General features: G+C 39.1%; 1 protein-coding gene across 3 annotated transcripts; it reads right to left on the bottom strand.

Moving 5' to 3' along the window:
• Positions 1-567: 567 nt before the first annotated feature.
• On the bottom strand, positions 568-25,946 carry QSOX2 (quiescin sulfhydryl oxidase 2). 3 transcript variants are annotated; one of them, XM_075112650.1, is made up of 12 exons: positions 25,672-25,946; positions 21,306-21,406; positions 19,966-20,014; positions 18,731-18,836; positions 18,444-18,534; positions 15,836-15,981; positions 14,691-14,834; positions 12,396-12,525; positions 10,006-10,128; positions 8,681-8,831; positions 4,233-4,421; positions 568-1,633 (listed from the first exon to the last, which is right to left on the bottom strand). In XM_075112650.1, the coding sequence occupies exons 1-12, from the start codon at positions 25,910-25,912 to the stop codon at positions 1,083-1,085; spliced, it is 2,022 nt and encodes a 673-aa protein (XP_074968751.1). In that variant the 5' UTR covers positions 25,913-25,946; the 3' UTR covers positions 568-1,082. The 3 variants fall into 3 exon arrangements, with proteins under 3 accessions (XP_074968751.1, XP_074968753.1, XP_074968752.1); XM_075112652.1 differs by having other exon boundaries at positions 18,731-18,839; positions 25,672-25,930; XM_075112651.1 differs by lacking the exon at positions 25,672-25,946 and adding an exon at positions 25,239-25,504 and having other exon boundaries at positions 18,731-18,839.
• Positions 25,947-27,047: the final 1,101 nt, after the last annotated feature.

Here is a 27,047-nt window from a genome sequence, read left to right as displayed (position 1 = left end):
TTACAGCTCGCAGGTGATGCTGGCTGCAAGCTCGGAACTGGAAATACCAAGTGAAGGGCTTACCCCACCTTACAAGAAAGAGAATTACAATATTTTAATGGAGTTGTCCAACATCATCGGAGACTTCACATTTCCAGATCTGTAAATTTGTTCTGGCAGCCTGATGCAAATCTCACTGTCCTTCACTACAAACACTGCTTCCCTTTGCTGGGGTTCATCAGAATTGGTTTCCATCTGGATAACACAGTAATTACTCAGCTGCTTTTCTGGCTCCTAAATGAGTGAGGCAAATTAACTAATGCTCCATCAACACATCCAAGAGAGGAGCAAGTAACACACTGGGGCCGGGTCTGTCCTTGCTTACATCTAACTCCATTATAACAGATGCCAGCATTAGCGAACCGAATCAGGCTGCTTACTGAGGTACAACCCGCCCCCAGCCTCTCATCCTAGCAGATACGTACACATCCTTGGCTGGAATGCACGGGAGAATGGAAGACTTATTTGAACACGCAATGCTTTCCACTCTAAATATACAGTGTAAATAACATTTGAGAAAAAGTCACAGAGGTTTAGAATTGATTTAATCAGAGTAGAATTCTTGTTTCCTGAACGAAAGAATCAGAATTCTTGCTTCTCCAAATGAAGCAGCCAAGGTTACAGAGCATCACTCTTCAGTACTCTGGTAGGTAAAATCAGCTCTGGATAAATTAACAAAAAAACCCACCCTAACTTGAAGTGCACAAAACAATATCCAATTTCCTTCTAAAACCAGGCACAGTCGACTGCATAATGTAATGTTTACTCTGAAAATGAGTAAAGGATGTAGGTGGTAAGTCACGGAAAAGTCTTAACTGAAAACGCAACGCTTCCTTCAGCGGGCATTTGATGATGGCACTATGTGCCTCAGTTAAAGACTGGGGTCCTTACAGTGAGCTCCGCACATTAAGCTTGTGAAATGACTTGGGAAGAAAGGGGTTTTAAACAAGGAATACTGTATATAAAATCCCTGATCATAAATATTAAAGCTGCATCTGGTACCGAACAGCCACATACGATGAAAACTGTTTCCAATTAAACTTCTATACAGATGAACGATAATACTTCACTTTCCACCGTTTAGATCTCATTCGGAAAAAAAAGTACATTATCATTAAAAATAAGGACGACGCTACATACAGTATGACACACAGACTCATGTCGATGTTCGAAAATCCAATCCCTAAGAAAGACACGGCCTGCTTCGTCTCTTTAAGGTTGGCTGATCCAACTGCGCTTTTACCGCTACCTTTGACAGGTCCGTGATCTGCTATTAGCTTATCTAACACCTTAGATTCTGAATCGAGCACTTTTTCTTTATCCTGGCTCTTATTTTCTCTGTTTCCACTTGGTTTCTTCAGTAGGCTTTTGTCCTTCCCCTCCCTTGTATCTCCCTGTTCAGTCTCACTGGGGTCAGTCTGGCTTTCAGTGTATTTATAGAGAATATTTTCACTGTTATAGTGATACTTCATGAACTGTAGAACTTGGGCTTCATTCCAGCTGTGCAATCCTTTAACTTCTTCATGACATGCAGGACAAATGTCTGGAGTTGGCCACTGAACTTTGGGAAATTTTGGATCTTCAGTCAAATCACCTAATTGAGAGGAAAAAAAAAAACAAACAACAACAGAAGTGAATGAACCGGGAGAGCTGAACCATGAGACACCGCACCGGAAACCACAGAGAGTATTTCCCACTTACAAATAGTGAGGTTGGCAACAAAAAAAAGCCCACAGCACAATGTTTGTATTAAACTGAAGAGAATCATGAACAAATTTGGAAATTCGTAAGTTTCCTTATGGATGCCTCAATTAGTTCTGAAGCATTGCTTCCTCTCTCAAATACAAACGCTAAATCTTAATTATTTTCCATTTCTCTCAGCTAGTGTTCAATTCTAACACAAGATACTACAACTGCTAGGCTTTTAGAAGGTGTGAAAACGCCACCACCCGGGCCTTTCAGGGGTTAACTTGAATTATGGTTCAAAACAGCCCTTTTGCACTCAATACTCTTTAATCCTGAAGCTTGGTTTGCAGCAAGCAGTTTCAAGGCCAAAGACCTGCAGGTATTTTCATGTTTCTATATTGTGAACCATTCCGTCCTAAGCTTGCTTTTTCATAGCTTGCATTATTACTATAGCAAACCATTCTCAGTACTTTAAAAACCATTACCATATTTAAGATGTATTTTTCAGCTTGCTTTTTAGCATTTGAACATATAAAGCTGTCTTGAACTAGATCCAATTTTAACGTTTCGCTTGCTCACAGCTCTGGCCACCTTTCTGTCTTGATAGCAAAGAGCTGAACACTGTAGTTAGTGGTGCATTTCGCTCTAAAAAAATAACATTTTAAAGTGAGGATGGAGATAATTTTTAGAACAAAAATCTCTATCTGGTAAAAAAGCTACTTTATCTGATTGTTGCTAGTACACTAATGCTTAAAATATTTCAGGAATAACTATAGATTCTCTCTATTATTTTTATCGTTTTTAAAGGTGTGAAACTTCCCCATGATTTTGAGCAAAATATTGTTTAGGCATTCAAAGAATGCTTAAAAATTAATTTGTCTCCTTGACTTTTACAAGTAAGAGAGTAAGTCTGCATTTCGGGTATCTTTAAACAAAGATCACTCAGTAAGCAATTTGTTTCAGCAGAGAAAGTAGAAACAAAACATCTTACGGTAAGACTACAAACAGAACACTTTCTGTACTTCATGTTTTCCTGCCAAAAAGAAGAATGCTATAAATTCTGTACCTTCTAAAGCAACAGGGAAGAGTTAAATAGGGCAGAGCCATATACAGCAATCTTATGACCCGCACCTGAAGGCTGTGCCAAGGCGTTTTCATTGACCAGTCAAACATAATTTCTCACTGCAAGCTCTATATATTACCAGAAATACAGATGCAGCTTTTAGGAATTAAAATAAGTCACTGTCCCAAAGAGAAATTTTAGTAAAGTTAAAAAGCATAATTTAATTTTATTATTTATTCCAGCATGTTTATACTTCTTACTAAAAGGGTATTTTAGCCGGCTGTTGCATCATCTAAATCAATATCCATGCGAGTTTTCCAATAACTTAATGTTCTAAATCAGTATATTGCTCCACTACTTAGCGACTTCAAGTTAACAAGGCGACTTTTTTTTTTCTGTGTTCAACCTGGCAATAGTAACAAACGTCAGGGGATGTTTTTATTTAATACCTCATCATTTACTTTCTTCCTCCTTGGAGAAAGGAGACAAACTGGTTATGCTCACAACAGTATTTAATACTTCATAAATCTTGGGAATTCAGCATAACCATAATATAAACACAATGCAGCATATTTAAATCGTAACTAATGCTACATTACACAGATCCATAACAGCAGACAGAGATTAAGTGCAAAGAGAAACCAATTTTCTTTAGTGCTATAGTTACTTGATATCCCCATAACAGAACGGATTAAATACAACCAGTATTTTAACGGTACTTTTAGTCTAGCTGAAAACATAGCAATCTAGTGGGGGAGCAGATTTTCTTCATACAGTAATTTTATTCAGTTGCTGATCTGCTAATAGTTTAGGCTCTTTTACGCTGAGAAAATCTGCTGTTCAATTATCATAATTTTCTATACAGTATCTCTCCATAACAAGATAAAGGCAGGCTTTAACATCTACTTAAACTGTTACAGAAAGAAATTTAAATATTTTTTATCCACCAATAGGTAGCTGAACTGTATTGCCCCTTTTTGAAAAGGCTATGATTTGTACTCCAGAAAGATCCTCTCATCAAGCAACAGGTGAAATCGCAGAAGAAACAGTATCTTTGACAATAATGATGTTTTTTCATTATTTATCATAAGAGGTAGCCATGTTAGTGGAGGATAGCGTATCTCAAGCGTGTATTTCTCGCTCATGCAAAGGTTAGCGTGTTGGTCTTTAGAGCCAGAGTTGATTGGGATGCTCTAGGTTTTGCTCTATACACAAGTACCCTTCCTTGTACACCGATGCAAATGTGGAGTTAATCTTTTGAAGTCAGTATTTAATAAAAGAACGTCAGGGTGGAACAACTGCTACTGTTGTTTCTAAACTCCCGTTAGGAGCATAATTTGCCTGTCTTTGTTCAGATAGAAGCCACGTTGTATAAAATGCCATAGCCCTGTCTTTCAGGCACAGCTACCTTTGGTGGGTTTTCCTTAAGCAAGGTCTTGCATACCTGCGAGCCTGTTATTCACGATGTTGTGTTTCTCCCAGAGCCAGAGAACAGCCTTGTCTAAGGTTTTCACAGAATCCATGGACTCTTTAGCCATTTCTTCAAAATGCTGAGCGCAAGCCTTGCAGCCAAAAAAGTCGTGAATGTACCTCCGCATGATCTGAAGTACTATTTGGGGATTGTCTTCAAGACCTAGGAAGGCAGATGATAGATGCGTTTAGCACCATCAGCACAAACATAGCTTCAACACAAGCACTTCGACATACGTAAAAGTGAACTGTGGGAAAAGGAAAGGAAGCGTTGCTACCTTCTTGTTCCATGCAAATTTACCCCTCTGCTTTAGAAATAAGAAACTAGCCGCTTTTATAAGTTGAAGATATCCATAGCAACTGTGCCATCATACAGAACCTACACCTCAGTAAGTCACAAAGATATTAGAGGGATTAAAAGCTTCACACAGTTCTTACAAGAAATAGCCCTCCCCAAAGAAATACATATATGATATTGTCACTAAGTGGTTGTAGTGAGACTTTTAGAAACCAGATTACTTGGCAATAAAGAATGTAGAGTTTAAAGTGATTTTAAACACTTCCTTTCAAAACAAACTGTTTTGAAAGGTTGCCTGGGATTTCAGACACAACTACAAGGGAATTATTTCAAACACACTAAGGCTCAAAAAACGCTAGGTGAGAGGCAGCGTTATTAAAAATGCAAAGTAGCCACTTACACCAACACATACTAACACACTTGGTCTATACAATTGTGTTCAAAGTTACCCTGAACAACACACTAAAGCAAGAGTTAAAGGTCACATGTTCTTTACAGTGAAATTTCTCCTTTCAAAGAGAATCCCAGAATCCCAGGTTGGAAGGGACCTCAGGGATCATCTAGTTCAACCTTTCTAGGAAGAATATCTTGCAATTTGAGGGGGGAACAAACTTCACTAAATGAAAATCAAATATTACAATTTTTTTTTCAGAAGCCCATTATCAGAGGACATTTTGAAATTGTTAAAAACGCAAAGCCTGCGCTGTCTATACTTCACACAATTCTTCTGGAAGCAGAGGCTTTCTCCAATACCTTGCCCAACAACCACATGAACATTTATGTTACGCATTCATCACCACATTTATGCTCAGACACTAAAGTTATGGTCACAGTATGACGTTGCTACTGAAAAACTAAGAGTCAAAACCCCTCTGATAAGTATTTCACAAGGTGCCTGTGATGTTTGTTACTCCATAACTCTGAGGTATTACAGAATACCAGACTCTCATTGCAGTTATTAATTCCACGGCTTTTTCGGCAGGCACTGAATGCACACACACAATAGCTACTTAGCAACATTTGCATTTTCAAGAGTTACTCAGGAACTCCTTCAAAAATAAATACAAAAGCGCATTATTCTTCAACATTCACACTTTTACACTAAAGATAATGCAAAAGAATCACTATTTCATTCAGAAATAAGCTAAGGTCTTTACAGATTGAGAACTGTATCCTGGGCCTTTACTGTGACAGCAGGTAGTCCCTACATCTATAAGTGGCTTGGAAACCTGATATAATTCTTGAAATCCTAATGGTTTCATCTCTGTCTCACAGATTTTCTGATTCATGCTTAATTGACCTAGTAAATTATGCCAAAATGTATTTACAAACGTACCATACGTTACCACGAATATACACCTGTCAAACGAAACACATTTTATGATGCAGATTGATCAAATTACCGACCCCTGCAGTTGAACACCTCTACTACGAGTAATTTACAATGCAGGTTTTGTAGGTTCTGTAGTAAAGGGTTACGGTGCTTTGCTCACTGTCCTATTCTGGCAGTGCATAACAAACAGTTTGGTAGCACATATGCCCTCCGTACGTGCATTGTTTTTTTTTAAAAAAATATCCTCAACAAAGCCTATTCAAAACTATCAGAGCACTTATCTGCTACATATAAGAAATGCTTGAAGACTGTCATAAACACCTTTATTTAGAACATTATTTGTTTTGGCTGCCATGTTTAAGAAGAGTCTTTAAAGCCAAAAAAACACAACACATAAAAAGCAAACAATCTCCACTCAGACATTCAATATCCGTGATTGAACAGGCATGTATAAATAAAAGCTACGAGATTAAAGCAGATTAAATTACAGTATTAAAAGAAAGGCTGAAAAATAATTTTGGGAAGTTGGAATGAATTTCAGGCAAATCAGTTCTACTGTGTGTACTAAAATATATATTTAGAAAAAAACCAACACCACACACAACAGAAGTAACTACTAGCAAATAACCTCTTTACGGAGGAACAGAGATTCATACACAAATTTAATCATATCTGTTCTTCTGTGTAATGTTACGCTCTTGAAAATTCATTTTGTGGGGAGGTCCTTCAAATTCAGCAACAGATTAAAAAGAATCCAGATAATGTTTTTTTATAAAATCCGCAAGCTTGTCTGATTCACACCAATAGATCCTATTACCTAAAATCACATTTCATATAATTAAGCATGCTCAGGACTAGATTTCTACAATGATTTTATATGTCCTCGGATATAAGCAGTTCTGCTCAGAGTTCCTTCGGACTCCCTTATGCTGGATCCCACCGCAGGTTCAAATTACACCGTTCAATGTTAAAACGTGTCAAATATAAACAGATAAAAACCATTCTATCAGGGGAGCCGCAGCAAGTTCACGCTGACTGCCAGACTCCACAAGCAGAGGAAGCTATCAAGAAAAATACAGCTGCTTTAAAAAGAAAAACAAACAATTGCAAAATGGCTCATTTTGTTTGTTTTTCTTTTATCAGCCCAGAGATGAATCTTCTATTAACATCTGCCACGTATCATTGTGTAATCCTCCTTTTCTCTTTCCTCCCAAACTACTGCAATTCAGGGTAACCCTAATCTTTAAAGTGGACAAGAACCATAAAACCCTACCTGTGGTGGGAAGGATTAGGGAGTACATCATGCTTTTTAGTAGATGGGATTTAAGCAAGCAATAAGGAGAGGAAAACCTCCCAAGACATAATCCGACAGTCTCAGACTGACCCAATTCTTTCGCTGTAAGAAGTGATCATCACATATCTGTCCCGATTTGAATCGATGGTTAAGTGCGCCAAAGAGTTTTCAGGTTCTACGATGTATTTTTAACTTCGGACTGACTAGAGCTCGTGCTTGAAACGTGGCAGCAATTTAAGATGCGATTTTGTAAAGTTAAATATTAAGAACATTTTTACTTTTAATTAGAACACCTTTGGCAACTGGGACAAAAGGGGAAATTTAACTTCTGCACGATCCTGTTGAACAGATTATATATCATCCGGTACAAAAAAGCCCCCAAACTCACCAGGCAGAGCACAGTACTAAATTAAAGGGATTCAACCTACTGTCACATGAATAAAAAACAAAACAAGACAAAACAAAGAAACAGAAATCAACAACAGGATGGTTAGCTAGCAAAAAAAAAATCCCTATTCTGCAGGAGACTCAATATTAAGAATTGAGAGATTTTCACCGTGATTGCAAGTAATTCCGGACAAATGCATAGATCCATATTTTGAAGTAATAGACTATTTTTTTCCTAACATACAATCAGCATCTGATAAATTGCAAATTTCTCAGTTTTATGATCTAGTAACATTCCATCCAGCATTCTTAAATTCCTTGGAAAAGACATTAGAAAGGTTTAAATGAAAGCTAGATAGAACTATAATCAAACAAAGCACTGTCCTGGCAAGAATAAAAACATATGAAGGCCAATATTTTAGCATCAGTAATTCTATTTCCATTGTGTGATGAAAACAGATTCTATATCCAGCATGTTTCTTAAACACGAATCGTCACCAGAATATTAACATTCTGCTTCACAGGATGCTGCAAGTGTAAAAATAAGCAATTCTACAGAATGCTTGCAAAGTAGTACATCACTGCACGATTAATGGACACTAGGCACATCCAGCTGAAAAACACCCCAGTCATAACATTTGGTATTTAAGAAATAAAATTACAGGATTGACTAACAGTTGTACAGCTTTTATAGCTACTAAACTGTACAGTTAAATCTCATTCTTCTCAAATTAAACAAACAGTGTGAGCTCAGGTAACCTCAACAATCTTCATCCCTTTTCAGGTAGTTCAAAATTTCTTTGTCTGAAATTCTCTCCTCCTGCTTTATTGCTCGCATCTTTAGGGCCACATACTTTATTTACCTCATTTCTAAGCAAGAACTGACATGCTTTCTTTCAAAGCCCTCCCGCTGCACTAAAGCTATGCTCTGACCTCTGCTGGTACAAACCTGAAAGCTAAGCCCCGAAAGCCCCTGTCCTCCACCAGTGTGTTAGTTGAGTACTTACACACAGAAAAATTTGCTCTATTCCGTTACCTCTTCTATTGCACAGCAGAACTGCTGCACATATTTGTCTCTTCCTTCAAGTGTCTCAAATAACTGCTGCTTACCTGTATTTATCAAAGCTTTTGGTCGCAGCGCAGCTTGAACAGTTAGGGTGTGAAACAGCTTCCAAAGGGAACAGCTATAACCTCTCAGCTCTGGTCTGCTGCCCTGACATCCGACCCACTGAACTTTCTTAGGGAGAAATATCCCTGAAATCTGAGAGAAAAAAAAATTATGTATTTAAGATATATGCAGCTCTGGGACCTAAATTCACTACTGAACATAACAGCAGTCACAGCTGATCCTACCTCGAAACTGAGGTGATCCGAGGATAAAGAACAGTAAATGACTCTCTGCACTTGTTGCTAATGATTCATGCTTAAGGTAAACAAACTTAAAACAATCCTTAAGTCTGAGCTACTCTGGTGCCCCATTATAAAACTCATCCCTCTTCCAAATATACCGCATGATACACAACGTACAGTCAGTGATGTCAAACCTACTAAAATGCACATCATAAATGTCTAATTAGTCTGACAGAATACCTTAAGCAGCTTAACTTGTGAAGTTCTTTTTAAGCATGGTATGACCACAACATGCACAAATACTACAGTAAACTGAGAGCTACGGTTTCCCTGGGCATATTAAGAATTCCATATTACTCAGCAAGATCTACATAACTTACAGTGGTAAAGTCTTGACAGGCTAAGATGCTGAATTCTTTATTATTTCTTCTTAAAACAAAACCACTACTTATTCATTATACCTAAAATCCAGTGCAAGATTTCAGTTTCCGAGACTTATCTCTCTGCTTCCTAAAACACACAGGAGGTTTCCAAGTTTCAGATAGCAAGGCCATTTCACAGGAAGACAGACTGGCATTAACTTCTGTACAAAGGTGGCCCGTCAAAGGGCTTTGCATTACCAAAGTGAGATGGGATTCTTAGCCAGGCCTTTACTGTGCCGGGAAATGAAAGAGCATTTGGGGAAACCCTTCAGGAATAACGCCCATTTTAGTGGGTAAGTTTCCCATCACTTAAACTCTGACCTTCAAGAGAATCCTGCTGATGGCAGGCATAGCACGCAAAGGCAACTCAAAACACATCTGCTGGGAATCTTGCATCATTTGAAGCTGACGTTAGGGAACGTGTCTATGTTCGCGATTGCTTGCTCGCTACAAAACTGAGGCAGGATTGTGTATTTCAATTCTCTCATTTCAGTTCCTTCATTGGATTTTTTTTCCTGGTAATGGTTTCACTTTATTTTCATTTTAACCTTCTTATAACTCCATTATGACTGAGGGACCATCAGTAAGTGATGTCTTAGATTGATATAGAATCTTATCCTTTACTAATGCTGTATTTTATGCTGGAAACTCGCAACAGCTTACCCGCATTTTGTTGTTGACCAGATCTAGGATAGCATCATAAGGGATTTTGTCTAATGGAAGGCTCACCAGCCACTCTTGCAAGGTCTCTAACAACTTTACCACAGGCTGACGGCCAGGAAAAAGCTGAGAAAAAAAAATAAGAAGAAAATACCCATATTTTGAAGCACAAATCTCATTAGCAGTGAGACATTTATCTTTATCTAAATGCGTTGGTCCTGTCTTTAAAATGCTTCAGATTTTCTTTTAGTATGAGCAAATTAATTACTTGTTCTGCTTTCAGTAAAAAGCCACCTCACACTACTTTTCTTACAAAATTTAACAAGTTGCACGCACAAAATATTAACTAGTAAAATGAAAATACTCAGCAGCAGGCAGAAATGCTACAGAACAACTTTTGACAGATTACGTAGAATATCACATTAAGGTAACTCAGCTCAGTGTATAGTTCAAAAAGGAGCACAAGACCTAAGTGAACCAGGGAGGCTGAAGTCCCATCTCACTCTTACAAGATTAATCACAAAAATTAGTTCTTATAAAAATACTTGTTCAGATTTCTGTAAATTTAGATGATGATGGTTATCTAGAAAAGCATTTTCCACCTCATGTGTGTAACTGTTTTCCAAAGTGATTTGGAGACAGTCGCCTTCCTTAACTTGCAATTTAAAGAAGTCAGAGACTGGCAGATGACTGTGAGGAACTGTAAATCAGGGATAATGCCATTACTTTACAGTAGAAATGGTATTTTTCCTTAGTAATAGTTGTAATTACTATAGAATTAAGTAGAGCATGCATGCCATCCTCTAAGTGCCATTCCGGAGGGAGCAGTATTTCAACAGATGGGGAGATAAAGTCCCTGTATCTGCTACATTAAATACATAAAGCAATTTATGACAGAACATGCTATACATATGTTAGTCATATCTAACTACGTAGGCTAGTTAGATAATTGTCTAACTATCAATAATATCTGTAATTCATAGACCGCTTACTTGATACCATGCGAATCTAATGGGCAGGAACTCCCTTTTGCTAATTGTCTGTATTGTACCTAACACAAGGGACCCTGTGCATGGTTTGGGTTCAAAGACAACTCTTAAATAGCCTGTAAAAAACGCAGCGCACATCTGAACTACTGACAGCATACTCTAACTACATCTACTCCTGCAGGAGCCCCAGAATATCACGCATTACTATCTAAAAGACAACAGTTGCACAGTATCTCATGTAGGTATCAGTCTCACCGAGAATTCAAAAAACAGACTTCTGCACCGTCTGCCAAAAAACCTAATTCTGCAACAATGAAAATTCCCCAAGTAGGGAACCAGAGACCTCTGTGACTTTGGATTTATCATCGCTACGAACGCTGTTACACAGGAGGCTAGTATCGGATGGAACACCCGAGAACCATGAATGAGAACCACGAGGAAAGTGTTACATGATGAGAATGCAAATAAAGGACTGGGTCCCCACTTGTGCAAAGGCAGTCTGGAGATGAGCATTCCCCATTTACGCACTAATAGCCAGGGAAGCAGATGACATCAGCTGGCCAGGAGCCATCAGGAAGAAGAGAGGATGTTTTAGGGATAATACGATGGAAAGATTATGCTACACTTTCTTAAAGAAATGAGGCCAGCTAGAGATTTCTGACCTCTGACGGCTGCGGGGGGGGAAGAAACTGTCTGTCTGATTTTCAGATAAATCCAGATATTTGGAAATAGTTCATATCGGCCTTATTATTCCCTTAAACATATATTGGTTCGCTTTCTTTAAAACAAAACAAAGTGTTGGCTGCTCAGTAAGTAAATACAAAGAGACATTGGTCATTTCAGGAGTCTGACATTATAAAGTTGAATTATTTAAATTTTTTTGTAGTCATATCACATTATATTATATATATTGCCCCTTCACTCAAATGTAATATGTAAGCATCTTTATTTTTTAAATACTCAATTAAATTCAATACCTCAATTATATTCAAAATTTAGACATCTCTAAATAGAACACCATTTGCCAAGCATGCACTAACGAAATCCAAAAGTCAAGAACAAAAACCAAAGGTTTTTTAATCCCACTTAGTTACAATAGCTACTTATCCTGGAAAGCTGATAAATGGGCTGTATTTACAGTGTTTGTTCAATATGCTGCAGACTACTTAAGCTTTATTTAATTTTGAGATTAAATTAAAATGCATTTCAACCCTATAAGTATATCAGATCGGCATACAATAACTCAAAAATAACATTTAAAAAAACAGAAAATTATTTTTAAGCTAGTGAGGAAGCATATATTTAAACATTCTGAAAGACATTTTGAGAGACTTATGTCACATAATAAATTTTATGTTAGAGTCACTTTATTCTTACAAATAATCAAAGACTAGAAGTGTATACCTTGGCAGAGACTGCAACAAAATCCTTGAAGGTCTTCAGCTCAGCTCCCTCAAGTGTCTTGTGCGTAGCAAGCTCTACCCTGAGCAGGTAATGCAATCCCGATTCAAGGTCAGCCATGTACAGCTTAGATCTGAAAGACACATATATAACGTTATAAAGTGGCAGGTTTCTTTTGCTCATTTTCTCACCAGTCATGAAGGTAAAATTGATATATAGTAGGTGTCATTAAAACCTCAACATTTGCCACTCCACAGTGATTGCAGTATACCCCGCACCAGTACGGGAAGACACAGCAGTGCTCGGTACGGTGAATGTCAAGTTCAATGAGTTTAACTGTACTCTTAAGAGAGTAATTTTACGTCATTTTGTTCTGAGATTAGACAAACGAAGCATAACCACACACAAGAATTTCTTTTACGTTTGACTAAACTTTTACCCTCCCAGCCAGCTTTACCTTGTAATGAAATTAGAACCCTGACATTGTCAGCAAGGAAACAGCTAGTGGAAAGAAATTATAGCTTCTCTTCAGGACTGACCACAAAGAGAAAAATGACATACTATGAAAAAAGGGAGACTTGTTGAACAAAAGTAGATTATACACAGAGCAGGAGCGCAAACAAGACCGAAAACAGCCAATGTTGGAAAGGACTGAATCTAGAACTCCTCTCCCAAATGCAGTTTTACTGTAGGTTCTTTGCACACAAGTTTAACAGCCAATTTTAATCACACCAGCTCTTAAGACAGAATTAGGCACCTTACGACAGGTACAAGTAAAACACGTAAAGCAAATCAAAGATTTTAAGAGCTCTTTCTCACAACTAAACACCTTCGTAACAAAAAACACTTTACAAAGTACAAATACATCAAGTAAAACACCCTATTTCAATGCTTTAACAGTCCAAACTCTAGACAGTACGATACAGAGCACTGTAACCAACCAAACAGAAGTTCACATAGTTAATAAACCCTCCTTGTAAGAGTTCAGTAACACTATTATTTCTAAACCCCAACAGAATTAAAAGAACAATCAATTCAAGAAACTGGCTGGCTCCACCTCTTAAACAACTTGCAGGCAATAACATACTAAAATACAGAACAATCTATATTCTTAACAACTCAGACTACAGACTTACTCTGAATTTACCTCCTTAATTAATACTGTACTCACTTAAATTTAAAAGAACAGCAAAATTCTGCTTCAAGTTTCTTAAATAAAGAGACATCCTTGTGAATACCCGAGGTTCCCCTAAAGAATCCTGTTTAGAAGATATTTGAACTTGAGATTCACGTCAACAAGATTTTGTCTTGCTGGAAAGCAGCTCAGTTTAACTAAGTTGTTTTGGTAACAGAACGTTTCATATAAAAGATTTTATAATAATCATTGAAAGGAGATGACATTAATAATGTCCATGAAAGGAAAATAAGTACAAAATGAAAGCACTCAGTCCTACATCTTTTCCATCTAAAGATGCTGGGGGATTATCTCTCTGCAAAGCCTTTGCATCCTTCTCTCAAACAGACAAAGAGGGTGAAGATAAACCTTACCAGATTTTGTATGATAAACATCTTTTACAGTGACTTTAGTATTTTCTATTATTCTTGCCTTTGACAAGCACGTTTTAGTGGGCACTGCTTCACTATTATACACACAGAGAATTCTCGTTTTCTACGGAAATGTTATACCTTGTTATTTTACTATTTATTTTTTCAGGGACAGCTATTACTCGCTGAAGTTTTCCAATAATTCAAATCAACGATCTATATACTTCAGGTAACAGGTGATGAGTGTTTGGTATTTTTAAGTCAATTATGTATTCTGCAACACTTCTGGAGGAAGATGTTCCTTCCATAGCAGTGCGGGTGCTTGCTGCTAAAAACCAAATACTGGCAGCCCTCAATAATTTCACCTCTGAATTGTTTGAAACACTGCTCATAATCATAAAGTTGTAACCTTGATGCTGGAATTGAACTAATTCACAGGTGTTGCCTGAATATACTGAGAAATGGATGAAGTTGAAGCAACAGCTGAGAGCATTGCTTTCAGCATCGATGCCATGATTTCTCCAGTATTAAGCACTAACACATTTAATTTTACTGGGCAGAAGAATGCAGATCATTTCAGTAGTGACCAACCGATTCAACTCAAGGTGCATCACCTGCATAAAATGGAGTAAAATTTCGAACTGCACTAGGATTTTGTAATAAATCGCAGCACAGCTTCCCACAGGGCAAGAAAAAACTGCAAGCAAACTTTTATAACCAAGCATTGATCTGAAAATTGAGGTTATCACTTACTTATCGAACTCCTTCCACACCTTGATTTCTGTGCTCTCCCCTTTGTTTTCTTGAACAGGTAGCTGGAGTGGCAAAAGAAGTTTTTTTCTTACACCTGGCAGTGACTTTAAATACGAAGAGAAGAAAGACCGTAGAGGCTTCAAACTGCACATAAATGGACAAAGTAAAGATTACTTTTTATCTCAGACTAAGGGAATATCCAAAGCAAACTAGTATATTTATAAAACAAGACATTCACTTTGGTTAATGTTTTACAGTCCTAGTACAACACGTTATGTTTTGATACAAAGTGAAAGGAAATCATGTTCAATTTAGGAATAGTCATAAAAATCATTCGGATTAGTGGCTTGAAATTCCATTCAAAATAAGGACACATCATGTTCATCAAAACATCAGTTCGCCTTACACAGGTGATGTGTACATGGGAGAGTATTTTGACTCAGAAGCAAGTTGTTGGTTTTTTTTGTTTTTTTTTTTTTGTAAGAACTGTGATGCTTCATTGACTTTTTCCCACTTTTATTTCAAAATATTTTCTTTTCAGAAGTATCACAGTAATAGGTTAAAGCTATAAACAGGCAAGTGGTAAGAAAAGTAATATTAGGTTTCTTATTAGAAAACCAGAGGTAACAGTAATAAATGGTTCATTAAGAACCACCAGCTTATTTGTCCATATAACAAACACTGGCTTAGAGCTTTTGTTTCCAGTTAGAAACATTACTTCAAATCATCTACTGAACAAGGGAGTTTTGTCAGCAGCATAAACTTGTTATTGTGGTCAAACACCACAAAGGTTATAATTAGCCACCACACCATTTTGGCTGATCTTCCCTACTATATGATGAAATCTAACTTCCACTGGCATAACCCATGTCTGTTTATTACAAGCACTTGCAAAGAGTAAACAAGACCACTAGATGATTTAATAACTGCTAGAGAGCTCTCAAGACAGGCAATTTTAAAACACAAAGAAATGGAACACACAGCTTCAGTCAGTACAATGTATTGATTACATGCCAGGACACAACGTCATTATAAATATGCAAAAAAAAAGGTTATAGAATAACTTTGTATGAAAGGAAGCTATGGAAACTGTTTTTATAACTTAAGTGAACCTCCCCGTATTCCTCAGGCAGATAACTACTTACATGCTAATTAATCCATGGGACCCATTTGGGTGCAATAGATAGCATGAAGGAACTGAGGTAATACCAAGTTTCTCAAGAAAAGGCTTATCAAAATTCAACGCCCTCTTTACAACGATGTTTTCATACTGGATCAAGTCTAAAATAACCTGGATAATAAAAAGATGGCAGGAATGATGCATTTTTCAAGGAATATCCAGTCTTGTAGGACAAGACACAAACAGGTGAATATAATATATACTATAATACTAATAATAGTGAATATATGACTAATAATAGCAAATACCTTTAAGGGTATCATTAAGCTGTCCTCCAAGAAGTACATCTACAAGTATTCTGTGGATACTAACAATTTCAGTTAAAGAAGATTTACTCTTCTCTAGAAATTGTTTACTCCTATTCTCTGTGGTTTTTCTTGGTCTGTCTTGATCTTTTCCCTTTGAAGTCTAACATCTGAAGGAAACATGACAATGAATGATAAAATGTCCTCATAAACCTCAAAAAAGCCCAGAGGATAATCCACAGGCACCTCCAGGTTCATGTTTCATGTTTTATGTAAGAGTCTGAAGGCAAATTTGCAGGTAGTGAAGAAACATTTATTTGGTCCCACCACTTTAGGGCGTTCTGATGTCCAAGTCCGTGACTTAGAAAACAATTAAGGGTTCCACAGGAGTCAAGGCTTTGCCTGGCAAGCCCTGCCAAATCAAGCTGTGTAGTCTGGGGTGCCACAGCACCCAGGTCTCTGTTTGGCTTTTTTTGTTTACCAACCCCGCAGCAGACTCCATACAGGAATAGGTGCCTGTATCTCAGAAGTTCCAGTTCACAGTCCAGCATCTTGGCTCAAACCAATCTTCATCAGCTGTTTAGACCCGGTGCTGGGCTTTTGCACTAGAGCAGCTGGGAGTGGGCACAAATTTCTTCACAAGGTGTAAAATTCAAAGGGTGGAAGAGGCAGAAGGTAGTGATAACATCAGGATGCCTGAAAGATTTGCCAGGACTCAACTATCAAAACTCTTTGCCAACTACAGCCAAAGCTGCACCTACAAATACAGTGACTTGGTTATAAGTAATGAAAATCTGTCCTTTAAAAAAAAAAGCTTACTCATCTCTTCCCTTCCTAAATCCTTCAAGACCCCATTGTTAAAGGCATCCTCTTTTGCCATTCTCATGACCACACTCCCCACATCTTTCCATTAGCCTATGCTCTTGTACTACCATTTCAAATGTTCCATTCTTACCTACAAAACCTTCCATGCTTCTGACTCTTCTTACATTTCTACTTGTCATTCTTTTATTTTCACCCCTCTGCCTCTTCTATATCATTTTCTGTTGTTAGTTTCACAGTGTCCACTATATTTTTCCCTTTCAGGTGAATATTATCTTTGCCACGTTTTCCCTCACCTTCAAGCCTGTAATTTAAGAGACCTTTCCTTCCTTCCTGTCATTAGCAATCAACGCATGGCCTTCCTTTCTTCAGCTGCTGTGACTTCTATTAGCTTTGTCCATGTTGTCTCATACCGTAAACTTGAAAAGAATGTTATTTTCTAGTTTACTAGACTATTCTATAAAGCTAAAATGCTACATAACATTAGCAAATACTTTTTTCTTCGGAAAGCAGACCCCACTTTCTGTTAATCAGATGACACTCAGTCTTTCCCTACAACAGCAGGTAATAAAATGAAAGCGAGTGTGATAAAGTGCTGAAGAACTTTATAATCATCACATTTCTTCTATTCAGTAATGCTCACTTGTATCAACAGCAGCTTCCAGAAAACAAATGTCTAGAAGCAGCCTGATTCTCAAGTGATTCTCACTTTTGACAACACACTCTCCTCTACTTACACAACTGGGCCGTCTCAGCATCAGATCTAATTAGAAACATTTCACAGACATTGGATGTTTCTACACAGATTATGCCTAGATAATTATGTAATTTATTTTCTTTACTTATCCTAGATCTTGGCAGGAAGAGAAAAGTAACAGTTGTCTGAGCTAACAGCAGGCTCATTAGGTGGTGAAACAATGCCAAAGCAAATATTTTATTGTGGGGGTTGGGGAAGCAAAAACCCAAAGACTCTCACTTCCTCAGTGCCTCAGAGCTGTGAAAATAATTTTATGCTACCGTTTTAATTTAGAATGTAATTTCCTAAAATCTATAGGGGAAGAAAGAGAACCAGAGAATCTAGATTATTATGAAGAGTTGAAATCACAGAAGCTGCCCAGAGAATGAATATTAGGAAGGGTTCTCTAGCAGTAACAAAACAATAACATTATCTGACAATATTTTTGTTGTGGTCTTCCAAATCTTGAAAGAAAAAGGAGTTGTGCTAACAATGAAGCTGATAAATTAATCTTCCACTGAAATGTGAATGCAATAAGTTAACATGATACCGTATTAATTGGTAAGCAAGTTCCTCTGTGTGACTAAATACAACGGCCCTATATAATTTATTGTCTTTGTGATATCTCAAATATGCACAACCTACCCTTTATGACCCTTTAATTCAGTCCTGTCATCAGAAATCTTGTTGCTTGGCTAAATAACAAAATTCAGCCATATTATGATAACATTCATTCAGATTCACTATGTCATTTGTAAGTCATACATTACCTCTCGTCCAACATAGGAGTTATTACTTTCAAACACAATGGCAGTATAATGACGGCTGTTCTTGTCAAGAAGAGAGGTGATATCACTGGACCTTTTAAGAAAAGAAAAGCTATTTAGCACAGCTAGAACGCAATACACCCACTGTTATTGATGGAATTTCCTTTTACAATCTTGTAGCAGAACTGATAATAAGAAAAAAGCTTCCTCCTTCTTTAACAGGACCTTCTACATTTTATTTCATCAACACAGTAAGCATACACCAGCTCTATTTTAAACAAGGAACTTACAAAACTGGATCTAATGGCGGGCAAGCAGGCGGTCTCAACTCTTGGGAATGGTTCTGCAAGAAGTCAATCATCATCTGACGGACTGTTTGCAGCTCTCGATCTGCTCCTGCTGAGTAGAGATTACAAAAAGATACAACACTTCAGAAAACTGGGAAAAAAATTACTCTCAGGTTTTTGCTTTACATTTGGACTTAAAAACAGAATACTATTTGAGGAAGATCAGGGACTAAAGATTTAGTTGTAGGATTTCCTTTTAACATTGAGAAGAGATATTTCAAAGCTGTCATCCCACCCCCAAATTAATAAAACTTCAAAACTTTTCAAAATCTAACCATCTGCCTGCCTTGCTGATTTTCTCTTCAAACAATGCTTCATTCTAAATCTGTGCTCATTTTCACAATAGTTGGTGTGGGCAACTTCAGTAGCTTTTTTGTAATAAGGATATCCATCCTGCATTAAAAAGTGCACAGGTGCACCGTTCTCAGCAATTGGGCCAGGTGAGGTTACCAAGTCACAATATGAGGAAGTAACTGAAGGGTGAGAATACTTTTTTTTGCTCTAAAATAAAAAAATTAAAAACCAGAGACTCTCACAAATGCCAAGAAGTAACGGGTGGAACTACGGTTTTACTTCTACATGAAGGGTTAATGGTGCAGGTGGTCTCTCTTCTGACCTCTGGCCTTTTAAATGTTAATCCATTGAAAAAGACAACACTACTTTTGTCCCCAGACAAACCACCTCAAGCTGTGATCCTGTCAGACACACAGGATAAGCCTGTTTTCAGTGAGTCAACATCTGAATAGGGGTTCCCCCAGTGAGGTTCAGGGTGCCTGGAAGGTGGCTGGCAGATCAAAAAGCAGGAGAGTCAGGACTGAGCAAACTAGATCTGAGGCTGATGAGATGTGTGGTGGAAAAAAGGTATTTTAAAAAATTAATAATAAAATAATAATTTAAAATTATCTAGCCATTTGTGAAAATTAAGAACTACATTTCAAAAAAAAAAAGAGGACTGTGAGCCCTACGTCCTTGAACAAATGTTTTGCCTAAAATTCTACCTGATATTCCATTTTCATACAGTACTTGTAATATCATATCTTAAGTAGCTATTTAGTGTCCATCCCATCTCTAGCTGTCTAAACTAATTGACAGGCAAAGCGATTTTGCTTCTTGTGTGACACATTCCTGGCTGATAGGAATAACTGCTCTGGGGATTTCCTACAGTAGTATATTATTACCTCTGTAATTTTCTCCAGTAGTAAACTGCTTTGTAAATGCTTTGAAGTACTGTGTGGGAGAAAAAAAAAAAGTATTATTGCTTTGAAATAACTCACTGCATCAGACAAAAGCTCAGTTTAGAAACAAAAATGGCTTCCAAGAGTTTTTACTTTTTACAGCTCTAATTAAAGAACATTTTTATCTATCTGTTCAGAAGACAATTTCCCCTCTTAGCCTATAAGTTCCAAAGACCTGCTTCTCAACTATTATGAGGGTAGCTTATATGTAGAAGTCGAAACTCTGATATAAAATAAAGCCAACTTTTAGAGGAAAAATACCGTAACGCATAATTCAATATTGTGTACTGATCCATTACAGCAAACACTAACCCAAGCACAAATTAACTGATTACCGAATCAGTACAACCAACTGTGTATACACTTAGAGCACTATTCACATTTTCTCAACTCCCTCCAGTGGTTAAACAGGATATACAATGGAGCTTGACTGCCTTCTGCTACAATAAATAAGATAGAAAGGTTCGGTGTCTAATAAAGAGTGCATTCCAAATTACACCCAAAAGTTTAAAGATTAAAAAAATATTGTTCTTTCTATCAGAGCAGAACATCACAAATTCTGCTGTCAAACATCTCCTGTTCTCTTTCTTGTTGAAGCAAACACAGCTTATTCAGCCCTCCTCATCCATCACATTCTGCTCATACTTACAGTTAATAATGTAATTACACAGATCGACAAAGACAGAGAAGTTAAAAATTGCACTTAGACCTGAAAATCAACAATCATAGATACTTTTGGCAAACACAAGATCCCTTTCAAAAGCCAGTTTAAGCAAATTATGAAATTAATTGGAAAAACAGTGAAGGATCAATCACGGGTAAATTTTTAATTAGTCATAAAATCAGCTGATTTCATGATGCAATTTCAATATATCACCTTTACTTTCACGTACCAAAACTAAAAACGCTATTAATAATCATGAACATTTGAATTTGAAAAATATTTATACAAATTGTTATTATTGAACAAATATATTAAAACTAGGTGTTATATAAATGTAACAACTTAGTACCTTCTTGAATAGTATCCTCCTTCAAGACGACTTTTTCAGATTCAGAACCGAGGACTGAATTACTGCTATAAATAACTGCACCAGCTATTGCATTCAGCAAGAACTCAAATTAATCTTTTATCAAGTCTACAGTTTTCTCAGCAAAAGCAAAGTAAAAGCCCAGTTAAAACACCCAGTTACACGTAACACTCCGCGCAAGCAGTGTTTTTAGGGTTTTAGTTACTATGAAGCGTGCATCATATACCTAAGGCAATGTATTGTGACACTTACCCTAAAAGTTGGGTAATAGTGAATACCGTATTCTTTGCACGTCTCATAGTTCTCTTCTTCCCCACAATCCAGCACACCGACTCTAATTGCAGGTTCCCAGTCTGAAAACAAAGATATCTTTCAATTTTCAGCAGAAGTGATCACGGATCCCAGCTGATGGATGACCCTGCTTCCCATGGAAATCAACAACAGACCTCCGGTAGATTCCAATGGCATAAAAATCAAGCCCTCAGTCAATTCTCATTTGCTATTCATTTCTATTCTCAAGTAATACAATCTACTGATTTTTAAAATAACGAAAACCTCCCTGTTTTTCTTAGCTGAATCAGTATTTTCAATACACCTAAATAAGAATTCCAACACATCCTGAACATTAGATATACCTCAAAAAATATCTGAGTTTTAACCAGACTGCTAAATAGGTAACTTTGAACATCACTGTGAGTGTCCTTGATAAATGTTTCCTAGCAATAATCACCAGAGTTCAAGTGTTCCTATAAATATGCTTATATAACGTCAATAAAAGCTTTCAACTAATTTACAGATTTTTCCTTCACAGTTTGCTAGGAACTTAACTTTTTGAGCCATGCTCCACTGCAGCAATCACTTTAAAGAAGAACTGTTCCAAGAGACTTCTTAGTTACTTTTTAAGGCTAATCTAAAATCAAAACAGCTGTGGGCAGAATTTGAAGGTACATCACAATTCCCAAGTACCAATAAAATTTTAAAAAGCACTAAAATTAAACTTGCTTTTATAGCCAAGAGCATGAAAGCTTCATCAAGTTCAAGATCTGATTGACAGTTGTATGCCTAGCTGCTTTTGAAATTTAGCTTGACCTTTATTTGTCTTTGGAGGAGGATGGGGCAGCTGATGAGAATTTCAGTTGTGCTGAACATGCCAACAGCTGAACAGGCACCAGGAGTAACTACAAGCATGCTAGAGCAGATGGGCATGTATTCACAGGAGCACAAAAGATACAACAGTCAATTTCATCAAATAAAATGCAAAATAAAAAAAAAAGTTTGGCTTCTGGGTATATCTCTCATTTAACTTTCACCACTCCTCCTCCTTTTTCCACCTGTCTTGATCCTCCTCCACACAATGAATAGAAGCACTAGGAACCTAATGCAAATAGCCTGCTCACAACAATGCAAGCCCATCTCTAGCTAAATACTTGGGTTAAAGAGCACCAGCTGGGATATGTGCTGCTTAGCATTTGCTTCTGCTTAAAAAGGAGCTTTTCCTTTCTAAAGGATGTGAAAGTTGCTGGAATGCCCAGCCTAGTCTGTGTAACTTTACTGGGGCACTGTGGCCTGGATTGTTCTTTCAAAATGCTGATGAATTTTTAATTAGCATTAATATTTTTGAAATACTAACTCACAAACTATACGACAGGGGTAGATGAGTGGTATCATATTAACCAACCCTATGTCTGGTTTTGCTAATCAAGTTACAATGAATGACATGAATGTACTGGACAAACTGGAAATCCAGCAGGTTGGTCAAACCTCCCGCTTAAGAAATGCTGCAGAATACCAAGACACCAGTCACGGTGCATTACCAGGAAGATACTTTCTTTGCATTAACCTTGTGTCTTCCCTCCAGCAGGTAGACGCAACGCCGTGCCATTTTCCGTTACGAAGTTTAACTCAGGGAGAAGAGAGGTGCATCACAAGGAATGTCTCCCTGCATGCTACTTGAGAGTATTTTAACAAAAAGGCTCCTTCCCAAGTAATGACAAGGTCTCTGGGGTTCCCCACCAAATGTGCTTAAAGAACAGCCTCTAGAAGGACATCATTATTGCTAGACTTGGAACAGTTGCTCCAAATCCAGAGGAGTGGATTGCTTCTGCATATAATTCAAGGACTGTTGTCTTTGGGATTTCCAAGGGTTTGTTACTTCTGCACAGAAAATCGCTACACATTTTGGTGGATTGATCAAATAATCTTTTAAGACAGAAAAAGTACGATTAACTATAACGGCCACTTTGGACACTACTATAATAAAACTAAATGTGTGATTAGGGGTGCAGCAGCAATGACTCTAAGCTTAAAGCCTGTTCTGAGAGGAGAGGGAGTATCAAACGCAAAATGTGAATTACACAAAAGCAAGCACCGTTCCTATTTCTCAGGACGATTATGTTCTGCTGTGAAGTCTGCAATGACAGCATTGCCATGATTTAACAAATGAGAAATGAAATAAAAATCAAGTATATTAGCACAGACCTTTTATGGGCAAAGTAGTCTGCACCAGTTTAACTGGACTATACCAAATTACCAAATACAACCACAGTGATCTAGGAGTTCTCTAATGTCGATGCACCTGCATCCTCAAAGACAGCTGTAATATCCTAGCAGATAAGTAAATATTTTTCAAAAATAAATGTTGGGACAGCCTAAGAGGGTAAAATGTTTTTTGGTTGGTTTTTTTTTTTGATGAAGCTACCAATGAAAAGCGCAACTGTTCTCAGTCTCCTATTAAAATCCATTCATTCCAGCTTTGAAATGGAAACATTTTGCTGACAAACAACACCAGAAGCCAATTGCATTTGCTGGTAGTGCCAATGTCCACAAACATAAAAATGCACTTTTAAAATGAAAGTCTTCATAAAAAACTCAATGGATTAAAGAGTAGATGTGGCTTTAACTGGTTATAGTAATACAAGTGCATAACATCATTTGCAGTTATCATGACTGCAGATGAGAAGGAAAATAGATGTTTGAAGAAGTCACTACAAGTTACAAAAAAATACCGCCTGCAAAGGTATTGTGCTGCTGTAGTAATATATAAACACATCCCAGTCTTATTTTGACAAAAGCTCTGGTCAGTTCAGGCTCTTCATGATCTTCACTGCAGTGTTCAAACACCTCCTTGTTCTTATCTTTCTTCAAAAAAAGAAGAAAATCTAATACTGTTTTGGCCACAAGCAAAACAAATCAGAAGGTGAAAATGTTACACGAATTTATGCAAAGAAAACAGAAAAAAGCTACTGCTTTAATAAACAAAAAACCTCATGCAAGTAAGGAACATCTGAAATGCGCTGAAGCCATTACTGCTCTGTGTTCCCTCAGATCCTATTTTCAAGTAGGCCTCCATTTCCGTTTATCTAAATCCACGTATACGTAATACTGCACCTACATTTCTTGTTAATCGTTAGCACTTTTCATGTACAAGGCTGCCAGAGAAGAGCCAGAGCTCTTCACTCCCTCTCGCACTGAAACCATACGAATGCATTAAAACTTCTGTCTCCATCCTGGAAATGTCTCTTGGGTCAAATGCTAAGTTCAGAGTGGTTTAAAAGCCTTTAACACCACTATATTAAGCATAATATGTCCTACAAATCCAATCTCAGGTCTTCTCACCCCAGAGGTACTGAATTTAAGCGATACCTGAGGGGCCTGTTTGTTTCCTTACTTTACGTCTACAAATGGAGTAAAACACTTCAGCACCTGCCAAAAAAACTGAGCAGACTGAGACAGAGGAAGGCAGGTCTCCCTCTGTATAAACCACAGAGACCACCATCTCTTCTTAAGTCACTATTTGACAAACCTGAAAGTCTGATTCTCACTTAGTGTGATATTTGTATTATTATTTCCTGGCAGGCCTTTTCCCCCTTCCAGCCCACTCACACTACGTTGAATTTGCAAGATATAAATCAAACACATGCATGGCCTCTCCAGTACCACAATGTTTATTTTTCATTTAGCCTCTAAAACAGGCTAGTCTCTTTACAAAACATTCAGAAGATAAAGATCTTTCTTCAGAGTTTAGTCTAAACATACCTCCCATGCCTCAGCGCATCCACCTGCACACCCCAACGCAGAGACGCTTGCGCGTAAACCCGCAGCTGGGTTGCTCTGCGTGTGTGAGGCGGTGATGTTTTATGCCTAGATTCCCACCAAACCTCTTATTTGGAGACTTGCTACTGTCACCTAGTCCTGGCTTTGTCCCGCGTGCTGCCCAGCCAGCGTGGCGAGGGCCGTGCCCGCCACCGGAGACGCGAGAAGAGGGACGATGCTCGCGCAAAGCACGGCCACGCGTGCCAAGGCACGGCCGAAGCCCACGGGTGATGCAGCGAGCCGAGGCCCTGCTGCAGCTGAGCATCCCACGATCGACCACGTGCCTCGAGGGACGACGAGGCACCCCTGCGGCCCACACGGGTGTCCCGGCCCCAGCACCGACAGCGGGGACCGAGGGCCGCGGCCCGGGGACCCGAGGGAGGCCGCGGGGGCGGACGGCTGCGGGCCGGCGGGGCGGGCCCGCGGCAGCCCGGCCTCACGCCGGGCGGAGCTGTGGAGAACCGGGCGGCGGCAGTGACCGGGGGCCCGGTGTGAGCCCGCCGCGGAGGGGGCGGCGGCGCCTCACCTTTGACGTCCCCCGCCAGGGCCCGCCAGGTGGGGGCGAAGGCGATGCAGTGACCGCAGGACGAACTGTAGAACTGCACCACCCAGGCGGTGGAGGAGTTGAGCAGCGCCCGCCGCACCGAACCGGCCGCCAGCACGGTCAGCGGATCCTCCCCCGCCCGGTACAGCCGCGCCGCCGCCGCCGCCGCCAGCAGCAGCGCGACCAGCAGCGCCAGCGGCCCGCCGCCGCCCGCCGCCGCCATGTTGGGACGCCAGCGGCGAGGGGCGGGGCGGGGCGGGGCCGCGCCATAGCAACGCGGCGGCCCTGGCGACGCGGCCTAGTGCCCGCCGCCAGCGCCCGTCGGCCCGCCGCTCCTTCCCGCCTCGGCGTCCCGCGGCTTTGGCGGGGTCCCCGTCGCCCCCCACGCCACACCGGCCTTTCCCCAGGTGGGGACGCGCCTGTTGGCGGCTACCCCCCGGGGACCGCCAGCCGCCATGTCCTTACCGCCAGCCCCGGAGGCGCAGGGCGAGGGAGGCGTTAGGGCGGCCGCACCGAACCCTGGTGACAGGGACACGCCGCAGATAAACCCTTTGCCGCTGTGCTCAGAGCCGCCTTTCCTCACGGGGACTCTTTAAGGGAAAATAAACCGAATGAGGTTAAAACAGGTAGCTTGGTGGCCGGTTTATGGGACAATCTGCTACAGAGACAAGTTTCAACTTGACAAAGCTTCTCACAGAGAAGAGATTAAAACAGTGTGGCCTTTGCATCGAGAACTGTTTCATCCCGAAGGACATCACTCGGTAGGGAAGAGCCGATTCTCCTCAACACAAGATGCGATGAAAGGCAGCATGTAGGACGCTGTGAGCTCTGAAGAGGATGTTAGAAACTGTCCTTTTAGTAAGTTGATATTGGTTGTGCACTAGTAATGGATTTTAGCACCTTTTATAGCTATAGCCACAGTATGAAAGTCTCCTTTCATTTGTAAATACAAGCTCAAATATTTTCATTACATTAACAGAGGCAGAAAACCAACTGCAGAAATGTCCCCAGAGGACAACTTCAGATGAGTTTAAAACCCAGATAATAAAAGACTGAGGTCCCCCAAAAGATAATTCTTGCTTCTGTTAATCACAAACACTGCTTTTAATCCTTCAAGAACAGGTAGGAAACAAATGGATCTGAATTCTTACGTCAGGCCCACTGGTGTAAATTCAGAGGTTAGAATCTAGTTTATTATTGTTCCTGGCTGGTAATCCGCAGACAGTGCAAGGGTGGGAATCTTACAGTATAAGTCTTTTCCTCTGAGAACGGAGTAACAGATTCTGCCACCTTTGCCTTTTCTTTTCCTGATCATCTTTGCTTGACCATTAATACCCAAAGAAGTTCAGTCACATATC

Source organism: Phalacrocorax aristotelis, chromosome 17, assembly GCF_949628215.1.
Source record: "Phalacrocorax aristotelis chromosome 17, bGulAri2.1, whole genome shotgun sequence".
Lineage (NCBI taxonomy): Eukaryota > Metazoa > Chordata > Aves > Suliformes > Phalacrocoracidae > Phalacrocorax > Phalacrocorax aristotelis.
This window is presented reverse-complemented; position numbering and strand designations above follow the sequence as displayed.

Bases quoted from the DNA above. Each gene is read 5' to 3' on its own strand.
- QSOX2 (XM_075112652.1), bottom strand. From the start codon at position 25,912: ATGGCGGCGGCGGGCGGCGGCGGGCCGCTGGCGCTGCTGGTCGCGCTG. The intron at 21,407-25,671 runs GTGAGGCGCCGC...CTTTGTTTTCAG, and splicing joins CCTGGCGGGGGACGTCAAAG to ACTGGGAACCTGCAATTAGA. The intron at 14,835-15,835 runs GTAAGTAGTTAT...ATTTATGTGCAG, and splicing joins TCCCATGGATTAATTAGCAT to TTTGAAGCCTCTACGGTCTT.